General features: G+C 44.3%; 1 protein-coding gene across 3 annotated transcripts in view; it reads right to left on the bottom strand.

Annotated features, from left to right (window-relative positions):
• Positions 1-19,215, bottom strand: part of LOC146809243 (sialoadhesin-like) — a 506,671-nt gene that overhangs the window by 156,143 nt on the left and 331,313 nt on the right. For 2 of the 3 annotated variants that reach the window (XM_085616069.1, XM_085616071.1), the window contains exon 5: positions 13,718-13,981. In XM_085616069.1, the coding sequence (XP_085472195.1) occupies positions 13,718-13,981 (264 nt within the window). Of the gene's footprint in view, positions 1-5,555; positions 5,658-13,717; positions 13,982-19,215 lie in introns of all 3 variants that reach the window. The other variant, XM_085616068.1, reaches the window with a different exon arrangement.

Raw genomic sequence — 19,215 nt, 5'->3', positions numbered from 1 at the left:
TCCGCAGCTTAGCGATAATTTGTTTCTTGTTCGCGCTGTAAAATAATACATTCTCGCGCGTGCGCGATCACCTTACCTGAATCCTCGCGTTCGCCGATAAGTTTTCCCGACCCGGTCGCGTTCTCCACAAGATGTTGGATTGTTGGTAGACATTTGCGCTGTCTCGCGACAGTTCGCGCCCGCAGTATTGTCATTGGTCGCGCGATCACGTCTTTCTTCTCACGATCATGCACCGCGAGAATAGTGAAAACAAGATGGCCATGCCCGCAAGCAACCGCATGGGTAAGTTGGCGAGCCGCGACCATGCAGAAAATACCGCGAACGGGTGGGAAAAAAACTTCCGCATCTTCGCGATATTTCCGCGTGTTTGCGGAGATTTGTAACATTTTCGCGATAATTTGCAAAAGTCACTTTCGCAAATTCCGCCAACCCCTAATCACCATCTGCATCTCATAAGAACCGCTGCTGTGAGACGCATCCTCAACGAAAGATTGCACAATGCTCCACAACCAGGATTTAAGGTACTTTGTTCAGCAGGCCTAACTTCATCCCTGTATCCAGCCCACGCTACAGCGTTGTCAGCAGGAAGTTATGAATTTGTTCTGCTTCAGTGCAACCAGATAACCACAGTTGGTGCTTTGTGCTTTTAAGCACAATTTTTACTTAAAGTTCCATATCTCTGGTTCTTCTGTTTGTCTTTTTGCCATTTTGGCTTCAATTAGTTTATTAAAATATACTAGATTTTTCAAAATTAGTGTGGGGTTTCTCGTGTGTTGTTTTTTCACTTTATTACTATTTGAAGCACTGCATAAATATTTTACACATTGGCTTTCAGCCATGCCTGACTGCTTTTGTGCCATGCTACCAGAAGGATAAGCACAGGTTAATTTGGGGTTGCTTGTGAATTCACCCTGACAGGAATCATGAGTGCTGCTTGAGTAGGGTTTCACCTCTTGCAACCTGTAACCCAATTTCCTACAGCAGAACTTCCAAGGGACCAGAACTGGTTGGGCACCACTTTGTTGCGAAGACTCACTCAATGCATAGGTTAAGTGCAGAGTTATAGGTCTCGAGTGTATGTCCCTCTAGCTCACACAGGAGGCCAGCCAATTAGACCTTAGAGTCACTTTTATAGTCCTGAGACCAAGCAGCAAGAGCAAGGCAGTCCTCAAGAAGCAGGGGTGTCTTCTAATGGCACAAGGCAGGCTTCAAGCAGTACTCGGGTAGCAGCATGGCGGTCCTCTGAGGTACAATGCAGGCCTCAAGCAGCAGGCCAGTCCTGAGAAGGAAGTACAAGGCAGTCTTTCTGGGGGTCCTCTGCAGGTTCAGGAGTTTACTGATGAGTGGCTCAGGAGGCCTAATATTTAGACCTGGTGTCAGCCTTTGAAGTGGGGGAAACCTCTTGGCTACTCCCATATCTGGTTCTGGAATTGTCCTTCCTTGCCCTGCCCACGCTCCAAGGTATCTACGGAGACAATATGCTGGTGTCGAGTTCCTGTTGTGTGTCTGCTGGAGGCAGCCCTTTGAAATGTAAGTGGGGCAGGGAACCACTGAGCCCCACCCATCCTCCCAGGATGTCCCATCCTGCCAATACTTATTCCTGCTTTGTCTCACTGTCTGAGGAATACAGAAAGGCTTATTACCAAACTATTGATACTTAACTGACCCAGGACACAGGCTGAGCACCCTAATCTACCTCCTCCCCCTCAAAGCCCTGCACTGCTCGACACACGCTACCAGAGAGTCAGGTGCTGAATGGTTACTTGGTCCATTTGCTCAGAGCTTAAAGTAAGTAAGTCGGGCCCTATGACATCAGGAGTAAAATACCTCAACCACCACAGTTTGAGTCAGTAGCTCCTGCTTGCCTTGTGGCTCTTTGAAAGGAATTCTGACAGCCCTTAGAAAATATGTATTTTTTTTCTAGAAGAAGAAATGTGAGTGGGGTCATTCATACTTTTGTTATTTTCACTAGTGCGGAGTTTACCCTCGACCAACTCCTGTTGTCTTGGCTGTCACCATGATGAGGAGGTGAAAACCTCCCCTGTCTGACAGCTTCAAGAATAGCAGGTGGGCATCACCTATGCGGCCATCCCAGTGAGAGGTAACAAGCACTTGGCAAGAGTAGCGTGTAGAGTCTCCTGGAAAAAACGCTCAAAAACTTCAGAAAAGTAATGGACGGAAATAATAGGAGTGCTCTTTGGCACCATGTTACAGCAATAAAATGTTGATAGATAAAATATGCACAAATAATGTATTCAACAGGAATAAATGAGATAAAATGGTCACTTTTCTGAACTGATACCAGCAGCAAGAAAGTGGAAGTGCTGGATGTTTGAGGATCTATATGTGGATTACTGATTGTTCCTTTGGATGACTACATTGGTAGTCTTTCAGCAAGTGTAATGCCGTCTTTTATATTTTCCTAATCTTTCTCAATGGTCACAGACTGGCCGCTATATATAATAAACTGCGGGATAATGGAATCAAGAGCTGACATAATGCACTGATTGAGACAATCCGGTGGGGAATTCACCTCCAAGTTAAACTAGAGGCTGAACTAGAGGTTAATGCATCTCAAAGAGGGCCGGATCCATAATTAATTAATAATTCATTAATTCATTCATTCATTCATTCATCCATCATCTGTCCCAGTAACCTGCATGGGCTCTGGGCCTTGAAGAAAGTCAATTGTGAGTCCTGCCTTGTGGCTGGTAAAAGTCACTTTTAATGAGAGATCTAGGGGCATATCAGCAACAACTGGCGATAATTATCGCTAAGCGTACTTAGCGCTAGGATAATTATCACCAGCTAGCGTGGATTTTTATCACTGAGATAGCGTGCTATTAGCAACGCTTATCTCAAAAGTGATAAAAATCCTAGTGCTAACTGCCAAACGTGAGATTGTCGCTGGAAACCCAGCGATAATCCTACGAAGTATGGCGATAGCTTGCTGATAGGGCCTCACATACTTAGCCATGATATCCACCTTCCATAGGATATCATGGCTAAGTCAGTTTCAAAGCAGGCGTAAGGAAAGTAGCGATAACAGAGGTTATCGCTACTTTTCTTGTCACTATGCTGCTTTGGTGAGGCTTGATAATAGGAGAAATGTCGCTTAACGACATTTCTCCCGTTATCCTGGGGAGGAACGCCCACTTTGCATCTCATTAGAGATGCAAAGATGGGCGTTAGGAATTCAGGCGCTAAGGCAAGGTTTCACGCGATAACGTGACCTTGCTAATTTAGCGATAAAATTATCGCCGCTTTTTGACAGTAAACGGCCGCAAAAGCAATGATAATTTGATATCCCCGCCCTGTATATATGCCCCCGAGAGTGTTAAATGAATCCAGTAAATTGCGAGACGCTGAAGATTCAGAGGTCTCCACTCCGCAGCTATCTGCTTAATAAAATGACGTCATAAGGCAATTAGTGAATTTTAGAATAGCCACTTATGAAGGTGTGATGGGTCATGTTTGGTCTATATAAAACTATTTATTATCTCTTTCTCTCATTTTTAGTAGGATCATTTGTATTCAAATGGTTAATATTGATTTTGCACATAGTAAATAATGTAAACTATTAAAGCTTGTTAGTAGACTGATTCTGGGGCTTTAATATGGGGTTCACAATCTATATCTGTAAGAGAGAGATCCTCAGATAAATTTGTCAAAATATAATCACCCTTTTACTTGTGTAAGCGCAACTCAGAGGATGAGGGGGAGATAACTGTTTGCTTTCTTTGGCCTTCCTAGCTTTTTGTCAATGTGAAAGTCACCTTTGGGGGGGAGGGGGAGGGTATTGTACCAGATATTACTATCAAAAGTAAATGCTTCATCCCTGCCAAGTGCCACGTTTCTCGCGTTGGAATAATGCATTTCCGGCAATTGTCCTGCATTACCGCAATGCCTGCAAAGGAACCCTGAACAATGCAATAAAGGCGTCTCGTTCCAGTTTCTCGCTTTGCTGGAAGAGGGAGGCATTTTTCAACGGCCACAAGATGGCGCTAGTGTACAACGGGAGGGATAGGAATCTCAATATATATTATGATGTGGAAATATCCTGCTATCACAGAAACTCATATGCAAGCAAAGCTAACTTCAGAGTTTTGAAGACCGGAATACAAAACCACACACCAGACTAATTAATGTAAAAAAGGAACCCCCTGCTCCAACCCTAGGATCAAATAGATGTGGATATCCAGCCACAAAACAAACCATCTAAATACGTGCCAAAAACTGGGTATGTCTAAACTGCAGTAAAAGAAGGGTCTAATTGGGGAACTGATCAGCGAGAAGATCCCCGCTATCACAGCGGCACTGTGGTCGTCTTCTATCCTCTTCCATCCTGTATTCGACCTCGGGTCCCATGTGCCAGAGAGCCTGGACAGACTGGCTAAGGCAGTGAATCTCTCTTTAATGTATTAGGTCTCGCTGAGCCAGCGCATGAGCTGCCCAAGATATTTAGTATCAGGTTTTCAAAGTGCTGCCTGGTGGCCTAGCACTTGCGCTCACACCAGCGTGTACGCGCGCGGCCGCCATCTGCCTCCCTTCCAGAGTGATCACTTTAACTTTTTCGTGCTCCTGCCCCCTCTAACTGTCTCCCTGCCCTACTAGTCTGTTACTTGTCCATCTGGCTCTATAGCTCTCTGTCGGGCACATTAATGCCCGCTCGGTCTATCACAATTCCTCCATTGCCGGGCTGAATGACCCCTCTCTCTCTCTGACCCTGCCCCCACCTATCTTTCTGGATCTCTGCCCCTCTATCAGGCACACTGCCCCTGCCCTCCCACTATCTCACTCTCTTCTCGCTCTGTCTGGCACTCTGCAACCTTTGTCGTGTACTCTCTGCTGTCTGTATCCAATTCTCGCTGGTGAACTCGCTTCTTTTTCCTCCTGTTTGGTTGTTTGTGCTCCACTGTCCAGTTCATTCTACTCCTCTGTCCTATTGACTTCACTCCTTCGTCCTGTTTACTTTGCCTCTCTGTCCTGTTCTTCCTACTTCTTTCTTGTTCACCCGGCTCCTCTCTCCTGTCCACTCTGCTCCCTGTCCATGCCCCTCCACTCCTCCTTCCACGCAACTCTGCTGCTCTATCCTGTTCACTCTTCTCCTCTTTCTATGGCCCTCCACTTCTCTGTCCTGTTCACTCTGCTACCCATCCACGGCCCTCTACTCCTCTGTCCAAGCTGCTCTGTCCTGTTCACCCTGCTCCTCTGCCCTGTTCGCTCTGTCTTCTGTCCTGTTCTTTCTACTTCTTTCTCGTTCACTCTGCTCCTTCGTCCTGTTCACTCTGCTGCCCTGCCCATGGCCCTCCACTCATGGGTCCATGCAGCTCTGCACCTCTATCCTGCTCGTTTTGCCTTCTGTCCTGTTCTCTCTTCTTCTTTCCTGTTCACTCTTCTCCTGTGTCCTGTTCACTTTGCTCCTCTGTCCATGACCTTCCACTCCCCTATTCATGCCGCTCTTCACCTCTGCTCTGTTCACTCTGCTCCTCTGTCCTGTTCACTCTGCTCCTCTGTCCATGACCTTCCACTCCCCTATTCATGCCGCTCTTCACCTCTGTCCTGTTCACTCTGCTCCTCTGTTCTGGTCGTTCTGCCTCCGTCCTGTTCACTCTGCTCCTCTGTCCTGTTCACTTTGCTCCTCTGTCCATGGCCTTCTGTAGTGACAGACGTGAATCGAAGTAGATAACAGCAGGTTTATTATTACATCCAACTCCCACGGGCACGACGCTTGCCTGTGGCTTACAGTAAATCATCAACAACGGTTATAACTGTCAAATGCCGCGTCACAGCGCGAGACACAGAATGTACGCCTCGCGCTCTAACAGCGCGAGGCAGAGCCGGCCACTACATATCTCCTTTTCTTAGAAATAAAAGAAGCAGAGAGAGAGAGAGAGAGAGATAGAGAGAGAGAGATAGAGAGAGAGAGAAAGAGAGAGAGCGAAAGGGAGAGAGAGAGAGAGAGAGAGAGAGAGAGAGAGAGAGAGAGAGAGCGAGAAAGAGCAGGAGGAACATAACAGTGGAGAGGAAAAAAACACCAAACATCATTGACGGAATCTAACAGGAATATTGCATGTTCTAGTACTCCTCCTGACAGTGGCGTGGCTGGGAGAAGAATTCGGGACATCAAGTTCACCGTGAGAAAGCCTAAGAGAGGTCTCACTTCTCGACATAGGACACTTGACATCATTGTTCATATTTTTAACTTTCGCCACCTTGTTACTATTCCACCAGTCTTTGCCATTGACTCGAACAGCATTACCACACACTTTATCTACAACCACGATCTCACCATACTTGGCTTCTCCTTTCCTTACAAAACCTGGTTTCTTTATTCTGATCCTGTCTCCCACAGTAAATTCTCTGATCTTAACACGCTTTCTTTCATCGAAGTACTCCTTTTGTTTGACCTGGACCTCCGCAGACTTGGACCTCACTTTAGCATCCATCTCCTGGGGAGATGAAAATGATTTATTCCATTTAGACATCCAAGCTGGCCTAAACTCGGTACATGGTTTTCTACCTCTCAATAGTTCAAAGGGGGACACACCAGTAGACGAATGGGGAGTGGTTCTATAGAACCACAACATAGTCCTGACACTATGGGGCACATTTTTGTGGTGGGCAAGAGCCCATTTGACACAATCACCAATGACTCTATTAAGTCTCTCCACCAAACCGTTGGTTTGAGGATGATAGAGAGAACTACGGTGATGAATGATGGCAGATTCTCTAAGAAACTCTTGTACCTCAGACGATACAAATTGTACCCCGTTGTCCGAAATTAAAGTTTGGGGAAACCCTTCTCTCATGAATGTTCCTCTTAAGAAGTCAATGATTTCTTGGGAATCAACCTTGGAGACAAACTTGGCCTCGGGCCACTTAGTGTAGTAGTCCACCATGACAATGGCGAATTTACACTGTTGGGGAAGGCTGTGAAAGGGTCCTAGAACATCTATGCCAAGTTTTTCCCACGGGCCACCCGGGAGAGGAATGGGAGTGAGGGGAGGACAACTAGTGTGAAGAGTTTTGTCACTTGACGAACACACGGTGCACTCTTGCACCATTTCCTCAATATCTCTATCCATTTTGGGCCACCAAAAGTACTCCCTTACTCTACGCTTGGTTAAAGTGGCACCAAGGTGCCCCTCATGTGCTTTTGTGAGAAGAGTGGGTCTGATGTCCACCGGTGGAACAAGTTTCTCTAACCTGAACACCAGACCATCTTCAATAGAGAGTTCATCACACACTTTGACATAGGGTTGTAGCACAACATCTACATTCTTTTCCCTGGGCCACCCTTGGGATATATATTTCATAAGGTTTTTGGAGACTTCATCTCCAGCCAACGCCTCCCTCCATTTTTCCTGATCAATAGTACAAACATTGCTAAGTTCAACACTAGCTATAATATAGTCCTCCTTTTCATCAAAACAGCATTCATCTATGCCCTGTATGTCCTGACTCGTATTAGCAGGCAAACGTGACAGAGCATCCGCTCTTACATTTTTTCCCCCAGCAATTTGTACAATCTCAAAGTTGTATTGTAAGAGTTTGGAGGCTAGGCGTGCGATGCGGGGAGTGGCCCCCCGGCTATTGGTGCACCCTAAAATCACTACTAATGGCTTGTGGTCCGTTTGAAGAATGAATTTTTGTCCCCACAAATAATTTTTAAATTTTTCAATGCCCCACCAACATGCTAGGAGCTCCTTCTCAATGACCGAATAGTGAGTTTCGGCTTCTCTTAGTACTCTAGATGCAAACCCTACGGTGTGTTCTTTTTTGTCTACCATCTGTGTCAACACAGCGCCCAGTCCGTAACTGCTAGCATCAACAGTCAGCGTGCACTGGACCCCTTGTACAAATGGCTTCAAGGCCTTAACCGTGCTGAGTTGTTCCTTGATCCAGTCAAAGGCAGCCTTGCACTCATCATCCCACACAAATTCACTTCTGTCTTGGAGCAGCTTGGAAATGGGACGAATCTTTGTAGCATAGTCTTGGATAAAGCGGGCATAAAATTCTGTGAGACCTAACAGAGACTTGACACCAGCTTTGTCCTTGGGAGCGGAAGCATCAACAATGGCTTGAACCAAACTTGGTTTGGGCATGACGCCTTCACTCGATATGGTGTGACCCAGATAATCCATCTTGTCTTTAGAAAATTCACACTTGTCCCTTTTTAGGACCACCCCATGTTCCTGGAATATGGACAGGATCTTGTTCAGTGCAATGTCGTGTTCTTGTTGGTCTTTTGCGAACAGCAGAATGTCATCCTGGAATATGGCCACATTCTTTATTCCCTTCAGTAAATTGACCATAACCCTCTGAAATACAGAGGCTGCTGAGGCCAAACCGAAAGGCATACGACAAAATTGGAACAAACCTGCAGGGGAGTTGAACGCTGTGAAATGGCGTGAATCCTTGTCCAGTTCAATTTGGTGATACGCCGAGGCCAGGTCGAGTTTGGTGAAGACCTTGGCACCCTCGACTACACCCAGCATTTCCGATATGTTCGGTAGAGGATGCGAATCCACCCAGATGACCTTGTTTAGATTGCGCAAGTCAATGCAGATTCTGAGATCATTATTTTTCTTCCTTGCCACGACTAATGCAGAAGACCAATCAGACGACTCTATGGGTTCAATAACCCCTCTTTTTTGCATGGACAAAAGTTCTTTCTCCAGGTCTTCTCTGATGCTGAAAGGGATGCTCCTTATTTTGTGTTTTACAGGTACCACATCACTCTTTATCTTGATCTTGTGTTTGAATCCTTTGATCTTCCCCAATTCACCTGAAAACACTTTGGGATATTTATTGAGTAGTTCCTCGACCTGTGTACGATCCCGAACCACTAGAATCTGTTCCCTGGCTCCAGGGCACAGCATCATACTAAACAAACCTTGGTGGAACCATCCTAGTATGTCTAGACCATTGACAGCGACATATACTTTTCCGTAAATGTGTCTGTTCTTGAATATCAAGATGTCCTCAAAGTACCCCATAAGTTCTATGCTTCTCCCTTCATAGGATACAGGTTCACGATCAGGCGGTTGCAGAGGTCTGTGTCCCCATTTTCTCCTGAACAAAGATTCACTGATCATTGTGATCCTGGCACCAGAATCTACAAGCAGCCTCACACTCTCTTCCCCTATACCGATGATGGCATAGGGATCTACACAGTCATCAGGATTACCACTTTTTACATGGGAGGGATATCCACATCTGTAACATATATCAGTCCTTTTGAAGAAATTATTATTATTAGGCTGATAATCTTTTTTCCATTCATGTTTTTTAAAGCGAACAGGAGTGACGACTTCAATGCTTTTACTCTCCAGTTCCTTTATGGAAGATTGTGATGTTTCAATACTTTTCGCTATGCGAATAGATTCATCCAGGGAGGGATTTTCTAAGGATAAAAGTTTTTGTCTTATAGTCTTGTCCAGACATTTTCCAATGAATTGGTCACGAATCAACTGTTCACTGAAATTTTCAAATTCGCATTCCGCTACCAACTTCCTCAAAGCAGTAATGTATGTGTCAACATCTTCCTCATTTTTCTGCATTCTTTTAAAAAATTTGTGTCTAGACACCACCACACTGGGCTGCTTATCAAATCTGGTTTTTAGTTTTTTCACTGTGTCTTTGTATTCATCAGTTTCTTCGTCTTCTTCCACACTTACATCCGGTAAATGTTTAAGGGTTTCTCTTCCTTCATACCCCAGGGAATGGAGTAGTAAAAACTTCTTCCTTTCTGCCCTGAACCTATGTGCTCCTATAGCACCCAGGTAATTTTCAAACGCGTCGAACCATTTCCTCCAAGGCACAGGAGGTTCGCCTGGTGTGTCCAGGAAAGGAGATGGTGGAAGAATGGACTGCATCATGTGAAATTTCCTTTGAAAATGCAAATGAGGAAGTATGTATTTTAATAATTACCATAAAGTATTTAATGGTGGCAATCAGAGCAGACAAAATAGTCTGTTAATAAATGTTCAAGATGAGCCACAACTTATGAAATTGCCTCTGTGACCTCCACACGGGAGATGGAAAGATAATAAATGTTTAAATCCTTGTAAATTTCAAGGTCGTGCCCTCATAATGTCGTTTTTCTATTCTTTCCAAACGTATTTTGCTGCAAAGCGAATGTGAATCCCACTTGTAAAAACTGCCCAGGTTAATCCAGTTGGAGATGACTAAACTGCTGTATAAACCAAGTGCAGAGAAGAAGTTGACCCAAAAGAGTCTGTAGCTTTAAGAGCTGGGCGGGGTTACATCAACAGCAGAGACGCGCGAAACGCCTCTCGTTCACGTTCTCTCACCTCAGGCTGTTTCATACGATATCCGGAGCCGTCAGGAGACAGGAGATCACAACGCTGTGGAAGGCTGAGGCAGGAGACCTTCGACGATCGTTAGATGTGAAGAGCGGAGGACGTCTACAACATCAGGTACCTGAATGGGATTGTCCTGTGGGTTCTGTGGGAGTCGAACTCGTCGCCAGTTTCAATTGTAGTGACAGACGTGAATCGAAGTAGATAACAGCAGGTTTATTATTACATCCAACTCCCACGGGCACGACGCTTGCCTGTGGCTTACAGTAAATCATCAACAACGGTTATAACTGTCAAATGCCGCGTCACAGCGCGAGACACAGAATGTACGCCTCGCGCTCTAACAGCGCGAGGCAGAGCCGGCCACTACACCTTCCACTCCTCTATTCATGCCGCTCTTCACCTCTGCTCTGTTCACTCTTCTCCTGTGTCCTGTTCACTCTGCTCCTCTGTCCATGACCTTCCACTCCTCTATTCATGCCGCTCTTCACCTCTGCTCTGTTCACTCTGCTCCTCTGTTCTGGTCGTTCTGCCTTCGTCCTGCATTCTCTTCCTCTTTCTTGTTCACCCTGCTCCTTTGTTCTGTTCACTCTGCTCCTTTGTTCTGTTCACCCTGCTCCTTTGTTCTGTTCACTCTGCTCCTCTGTCCTGGTCACTCTGCTCCAATGTTCCTTTGACTCTGTTCCTTGGCCGTCTCCTCTCCTCTGTACTGTCCATTCCTCTTGTATGTGCTATTCACCCGTCTTCTCTGAGCTGTTCTCGCCGCTCCATGCATCACAGCTATCCCAAGAAAAATCCCTGCCACTCTCTTACCACATTCAACCACCAATGGAATATTGGAGTTAAAACAGTACTAAGGGGCATGCCAAGGTGCAATAACTAAAACTGAAACACATTAAAATGCTAAGTTGCAAGTATAGAAACATCATCTCACAACAGATCATCTACGATACCAATGTTCAAGGATTGGACTGTCCTTCCTGAAAATCGAAGATATTACACCTGAAACTGAAACCTGCAGGTTATTTAAACGAATAATTTACTAAAGAGTTTTTGAGACGCACTACATGCCGCTGTTACCTGCCTCAAAGTGTGTTGTTGCGGGAGCAGAAGTTAATACCAGTTGGCTCGTACTGCGGCAAGGAGTGAAACTGGGGTTTGCCCATTGAGATTTTACAGCACTATGGCCTCGGGTGGGATTAGATGGTTGCCGTGCTTTAAAAGCACAGACAAATGTAGCTTTAATTGGCTCTACGCTGGACTATTGCAACGCCCTTCTCACTAATGCGAGCAAGCGTAGTATACATAAACTCCAAATGACGCCGAACGCTGCAGCTAGAGTCCTGCTTGGGCTCACTCGCTATGATTCGGCCTACAAGACTCTCGCAGAGCTACATTGGTTGCCCATCAGCAAATGCATTCAGTTCAAAGCTTTATGTATTGCGTTCAAGGCTACACATGGTCTGGGTTCTTGGCAACTGTCACAATTTTTCAAACCCTATATCCCGGCCAGATCACTGAGATCATCAGATAGTGGCAACCTGACCATCCCCAAGATACACAAAGTAACAAGCATTGGCATAGCCAATAGATCTCTCGTTTGGGACCTTATAAGTGTTAGCCATGCAACAGTTGATGCTGTTGCAGGAAGGATATTGTGCTGCATAACTAAATACTTATAAGGCCGTAAAGGCGAGACCTATTGGCTATGACAATGCTTGTTGTTTCTTTGCCTCCCGTCTGACCTAGGTAGCATGCTGTGCATTGCTACTACTCAGTGTGGGTGACATTATACTGTTCACGAGAAAGTGTCACTCATAGTCGTTGAATGTTCCTCATAATTACACTGAAATTATGAAAATGTCACACATGAGCAATCTGACACCTTGGCAGCTATGGATGTTTTATGACAGGCTACCCTGTTGAGATGTGAATGCACTTTTTACTTGTTATCCCCGGGGGTTGGAGGCCTGCTGAGTTCCAAGTGTTTATATTCTCTGCTGGCCATGCTGTTCATGGGTTGTATTTCTCCCATCCTGTATGAGGTGTGTGGATGAAGGAATAACAGACCAGCGCATATATTGCAATATACAGAGTGTGTGACAAGAACTTAGCTATAGCTGACAAAGCCAGGAGAGAAGTAAGTGCATGCTTTCCGGATAAGGGGGTGGCTGTCTGCCTCAGAGTAGGGAGATTTGCCGTTTACTTCTGCTTATTATCAGTTACTTCTGGCATTGGGCTCATTCCCCAGGCCTGAGCGCCCTTCCCAAGCTGCGGTTTGCCATGCTTGCTCTGTGTCAATGAGTTGAAAGTGTACTTATATAGCGCCCTGATGAGGTGTTGAAGCCCTTTATACTTGCTTCTTACAGGGGTGGAGGCCTGCTGAGTTTAAAGGGGCAGATCTATGTTGGAGTTGCGCCACTTTTACGCCGCCGTTGCGTCACTTTTGTGACGCAGCGGCAGCGTAAACCCTGTGCCACGTTGCGCCCTATTTACATTGTGACGCATCTATGGAGATGCGTCACGGTGTAAAGCCCTGCGCCACATGAAACTTGCGTCAGGTTTCATGTGGGCGTTTCCACGCAGGGGGGGCGTTCCGTCGCAAGAACGCCCTTGAAAAGTGACTCAGTGAAATCTATAAGATTTCACTGAGTCACTTTCCCAATGCTGATGCGTCAAAACCCTGCGCCTGCTTGAAGCAGGCATAAGGCTTGACGCACCATGTTAGGTATGGGGTAGGTTGGAACAGTGCTGAAGTTGCTTCGCGCTTGAGACACAACTTCAGCACTGCGCCAACCTTACGCCGGCAGATACGTCACGCATCTGCTTGTCCTTGCGCCATGATTCACGCATTGTAAATGCGGCGCATCTGTGGTGGCACGAGGGCAAACTTGCGTGACGCATCTTCCCTGGCGCATCCATGCTGATTTGCAGGGATGCGCCAGGGAACATAAATCTGCCCCCAAGTGTTTATATTGTTTGTTGGCCCTGCTGTGCATGGGTCGTATTTATCATTTGGTACTTGGGGAAGGGCCCGTTTCTGGACCGGTGGACTCCTGATTTCTATGTTGTCCTCTCCTGTTTCCTTATCTGGTCTCTGTGCCATGCGCCTCCCCGTCTTCCACTTCCCTTCTTTCCCCACCCCTCTCTTCTCCCATTTTACTCTCTTTTCTGATGTCTCTACTTTTCTTTCTTATACTGGCAAGGTATATATGAATTAATTTGTTACTTCACTGCTTTAATTGGCTCCGCATTTGGCTCTCCTCCACTTGCTAGTCGTTATCTGAAGGTGTTTCATATTTGCTAAACGTAATTCAATAAACTGATGCAACAGAAAAAATGTAACTTATGAGCATATATAAAATACTTAAATGCAACTAATAACTCACGCTCAATGGTTAGTTTCAGGGGTGCGGACTTTCCTGATCCCACTGCATTTGTTGCAGCGCAAGAGTACGGCCCACTGTTCCAGGCGATGCTGTCCACAGTAAGTTCCTGGCCATGGCCTAGTGAAGGCTTTTGGTCCTGACCCACATACCAGATGTAGTTCGACACATCAGGATTACCAACAGCAGAGCAGCTGAAAGTCACCCTGCCTCCTTCTTGTAATGTTTCATTTCCACGAATAACAACTCTTGTGTTCTTGGGAGGATCTGTGAATTGGAAGTAAAGGTATTATTTCTTCAGTTTGTATATATTTCTTCTATTTGTTGTCTTGAATAAAATAATGCTGCAGAGAAAACACTGTGCTGCAGTTAGATAATAGTAAGCACACAACATAGACTGCAGTAGTCAAATGGCAATAAGATATTTTAGTTCTCCGAGTATTCTTAATATTATGAAGGCCCAAACAGAAAATTGAATAGACGTTTTTTTTCCTCCTAAATAAATCATGTTGAACATAGATTGCCTTCCCCATCAGTCAGCTAAAGAGTATGGTCCGTTCATACTCTGAGAAGCACTTACTAATAATGAACGATATTTGAGTTCATTGCAACATGTGCTAACAAAAGGTAAACACTGACATACCGTAGTATTTATTTCAATAGGGGTGTCAGTGTGCTTTATATCATGAACAATGGGTCTTCAACACTACTGTGACTAGTGTGACAGCTGTTTACTCTTTTAGGGGCATATCAGCTAGGGCCTGCGATAATTATCGCTCAGCCCTTTTAGTGCGAGGATAATTATCACAGGCTAACGCTGGATTTTATCGCGAAGATAGCGTGCTATCAGCAACGCTTATCTACCAAGCGATAAGAATCCATGCGTTAGCTGGAAAAAAGTGTGATTATCGCTGGAAATCCAGCGATAATCGCACTGCGACCAGCGATTCCGTGCTGATAGGCCAGGGTGGTCCTAGCTATGTAATCCACCTCCCATTGGATTACATGGCTAAATCAGATTACAAGCAGGAGTAAGGAAAGAAGCGATAACTGTGGTTAGCGCTACTTTTCCTATCACTCTGCTTGTTTGCGTGCAGCTTGATAATTAAAGAAATGTCGGTTAGCGACATTTCTCCAGTTATTTTGGCACGGAACGCCCACTTTGCATCTCATTAGAGATGCAAAGCTGGGTGTTGTTGTGAGGGGCGCTAAATCAGCAAAACACACAATAGCGTGTGTTTGCTGATAAGGCGATGAAATTATTGCCGCTTTTCGCTCGAAAACGGACGCAAAACCGGCCATAATTTCATAGCGCCGCCTTGCTGATATGCCCCTTAGTTTTAAATGCATTAGAAACTGAACTTGCGCTAACATGAACCAAGCTTTTGCTTTCCTCCATCTTGAATGTATGTTGCAGCGTATCAAGTGATGACTGTTGTTGTTTTATCTATGCTAAAGAAAGAGTTGTAAGCTTTTCACTAAAAGTGTTCCCAGAGGCTTCTCACCATGCTGTATCTAACCAAGGACATGTCATCTGTCTTAGCCTATCGTTTATACAATGTTTTAGTTACAGTGCTTGAATCAACTGTGAGAGCAACTGAATTCAATGGAATAGTATTATGAGGGAATCTTCAAATGTATTCTGTAGTAAAATGGTTCTTCTTACTTGCACCTTTTTGGTGCATAACCTGAGAACCATGTACCAGTGTAGTGATCTATGAAATCCTTTGTCTAAAATCCTATAAACAGACATGCTTTTCCCCTGTAATTAGGATCCCCATTCCCCGCCTTTATAAGGCAAATCTACCCAGGATGTTCCATTGAATTTTTCTGAGTTCTTTGTACTTATGATGTGTATTCTTTACTGCTAACCATATTGCTGATACAGTTCATGTATTTTGCCTAATATTTTTGTATATAACCTCCTTAAAACTTTGATCCATGACCAACATTCTGACTGAGAATTTCACAGTTCCTACTATTGATTTCAGGTCCCAAAAATGTGAGATGTGTCCACTTGGGAGAACCAAAGCCCATATAGGGACTTCACCACTCCCGGTCAAAGCCTTTGGTGAGCTAGTTTGCTTGCATACATATCTGGTAGCAAAGCTTATGGTTTTGATTTGACCCGGTCAGCATGAGACAATATAATTGGCTATAGAACCAGTTACTGAGCCTTCATGGTTCAGGGGGTTTCCTCCCGAGATTATGACCCAGACCCAACCCGATCCTGGTTCCTGAAGGTGAGGTGGCTGGACAAGGATGACACGAGTATCAGTAGGGATCTGGGTGCACGCACAGGATGATTGAGCTGCAGGGCAATGTATGCTGGGAATTGTAGTAGCAATATTACAGTGGAATGCAATGGAGGGATTTTGAGAACAAATATCACTTGGCTTTGGCTCTTGGGCATATGACAATGATATTTGCTGTTCTTGATGATATTCTTTGATTTTTGAATCAGATAAATATCTGAGTTATTCTACGTAAGGCCTAAAAGTGGGGAGTGGTACATTAAGTTAGAATATTGAATTGTTGAACTTGTCTGCTAATGTGAGGTGTACTGTGAGGCGCTATCATTCACACCACTTTACGAGTGAAAACTTTTATATGGCAACTAATAAAAATTGGTAAAATAACACTGTTTAAAATCACATTGTTATATAAAACACAAGATTGTACAGTGAATAAAAAAGAAAGTGCAGTCAAAATGGCATTATGAGAAGAGGGCTAAATGTTAGGGACCCATCTCAATCAGAATTAACTTTCTATTATGTAGTGGTGTTAATGAGTTCATGGTGGCGTGCAGAATTTTCCTAACCGGACGAGGTTCATCAGTCTGTGGGCACTTAAACAATATGCTCAGGCCTCCTTGCAAATGCGAATTCCTTGAGTTAAAAAAATTGATCTTAGTAAAGTGTGATTTGCTTTTAAAAATGATGGACAGCAACATAGCAGGTAAAGTATAGATTTTCGACTATACTCACAGAACCTGCAGCATTGCCAGCTCAGTCATTCTGTCCAGTTTGTTCGGTTTTCTTGGATCGGCAAAGTCATTAGCCTGAGGCATAAAACTGAACTTCTGGTCATTCTGCTTAAAGACTCTGTAAGATAAGGCTGGATCTTTGCATTTTCAGGAGTTTTAATAGTTAGATGTGTGTGGGGAACATCTCCTATTTTCTCTGAGGGCCACATGTATCATTATTTTAAGTAGCAATCACCTAACTGCAATATTCTCCGCAATCAAAACTAGGTAATCGCTTTTTCAAATGTATGAAACCTTTTGAGTTTCATTAGCAATTCCTAATGAGTTGCAAATAAGCATACCTCATGCATTTGCGATCCCTTAGGAATCTATGCCATCACAGGTGTTGCTTTTAAATAAAGCATTCTTTATTTTTTGCATTGAAAAGAAAAAATGAAAAATTGCATTGTAATTTTTTGAGAGTAGACCACGCTTGCTCTTAAAAATATTTTTTGCCATTCTCAAAGGGGAAGGGGCCCCCTGGGGACTCCTGACCAGTTGCAAATGGGATACCACCTATTTCAAGGAGTCGATAAAATATGAATGTTTTGTGACCATATTTCGGTCGCAAAATATTCATTCATCGCATTCAGATTCGGTATTTGGAAGCAACGCCCTAAACATGCTCCTTCCAAATACTGAATCACTAACACAAATTGCCATTCAGTAACATGATACCGAATCGCAATTTGTGTTTCATACATATATAAAAGCATTTTTGTAGTCGGAAACAGACACATGTGTCCCTATATCAGCTTTATGAGAAATGGCGTAACTTATTTTTTCGGGGTAGACCTGATAAACAAAGGTGTAAAAGTTGAAGAGGAAACTGATTCTAAGCTGATCTTTAAATCATTTGCTGCGGGGAGTGTGGCTTGGCACCCAATGGAGACGGCGGTCCGCGGGTGAAGCTCTCCGACGGATTCCAGAGTCGTCATGCTCCTAGCTCGTTCCGGGAAGTGTTGAAGGCGAGCCTGTGTAGATGAGGATCGGCTGATCAGCAGGTAGTCTTCGGCGCCCTCCTCCATACCCAGCAAGTATTTTTATTTGGGGAAGCCTTGCTTCATACCGGCCGCATCTTTTCGCGGCCGCCATTTTGAAATTTTACCGCTATCGCGGTCAAATTATAGCTGGAGCTAAATTTATTACTAAACGTCTTCTGCTGTTCCCAGGGCATTCCAACACCTGTACTTAGCTTATATCCTCTTTATGACACTGAGGTTTGCTGCTGCATAGTGCTGCTGCATGAATATTGCAAGATTTGTGGTGCAGATGTTTGGCGGCCATTTTGCGTTATCTAGTCAGCTCTCACAGTAAATACGTTTCTCCATTCTTCATATTGTTGACTGGAAACCGGCACATTGTATCAACCAGTCTTTACAATAGCTGTTTTCCAATGTAAACAGCATTTTTTGACATCTCGTCATTGCACAATATCTCTTTTGATTTTTCAGGTACGCTGCTATTTAATGCCGTAAAACTTTCACTGAGGGTTTTGTGACAATTGTGTCTTCGCGGCCATTCTGCGAATTTCAGCGAGTCCTCTCAGAGAGTACTTTTCTCCACTTTCTGGCAGTTGACTGGAGTAGAGACTTTTCGGTTAGCGTTTTATTGGCAGAACAAGAGCAATTCGTCCCTCTTCTTCCAAGAAGCACATCTTTATAAAAAATTCCAAAATGTTCACGGAATTTTCTAGGTTTGAAGATTCCTTATCATCCACGGTACGGGATTACACTCTCCTATAAAGAGGCAGAGAGTCCTGACCCACTTAGCTAAATTAGATGCTGATGTTGTATTTTTACAAGAAACTCACCTCTCCGATACTGGATCATTAAAGTTAAAAAAAGGTTGGGTGGGAGAGATTTTCTACTCCTCGGGTGATGGCAAACAAAATGGAGTAATGATACTATGTTGCAAATCCCTTTCGTTTTCATTTGTGCCTCAAGAATCAGATACGGATGGCAGATGGGTGAATGTTAAATTGTCCTTGAAGGGGGTTCTTGTTTCTCTTCTAAATGTTTATGCCCCTACAGGTGGTGTACCCTCTTTTTGGCCTACGCTGGCTGAACAAATTACACATTGTATAGAAGACAAATTTATTTTAGCTGGTGATTGTAATCAAATTTTTGACCCGTTTATTGACAGAAAATCTAAAGTCTCCTTTGTTCCCAACAAACCACACAAGTCTTTTGTTCATGCTATCACTCAACATAAACTCCTGGATGCTTGGCGTCTTTGTAATCTGATTAACAGAGAGTACACTTTTTATTCCCCCTCTCATCACACTGAATCAAGAATTGAATATATATTTGTCTCTCATAACATTTCGCAAACTCTTACAAATCCAGAGATTGGCTCCATTTTATTGACCTTGGCATCCTACCTAAAGTTACCGGTCCCAGAAGATGGCGCATTAACAATGCCCTCCTCTTAGATCCATAATTTACTGCCTCCTTCATTACCTTTTTTAACTAGT

The sequence above is a fragment of the Triturus cristatus genome, chromosome 7 (genome assembly GCF_964204655.1).
Source record: "Triturus cristatus chromosome 7, aTriCri1.1, whole genome shotgun sequence".
In the NCBI taxonomy this organism is placed as follows: Eukaryota; Metazoa; Chordata; class Amphibia; order Caudata; family Salamandridae; genus Triturus; species Triturus cristatus.
The sequence above is the reverse complement of the archived record's forward strand: the minus strand, read 5'-3'. Positions and strand labels throughout refer to the sequence as shown.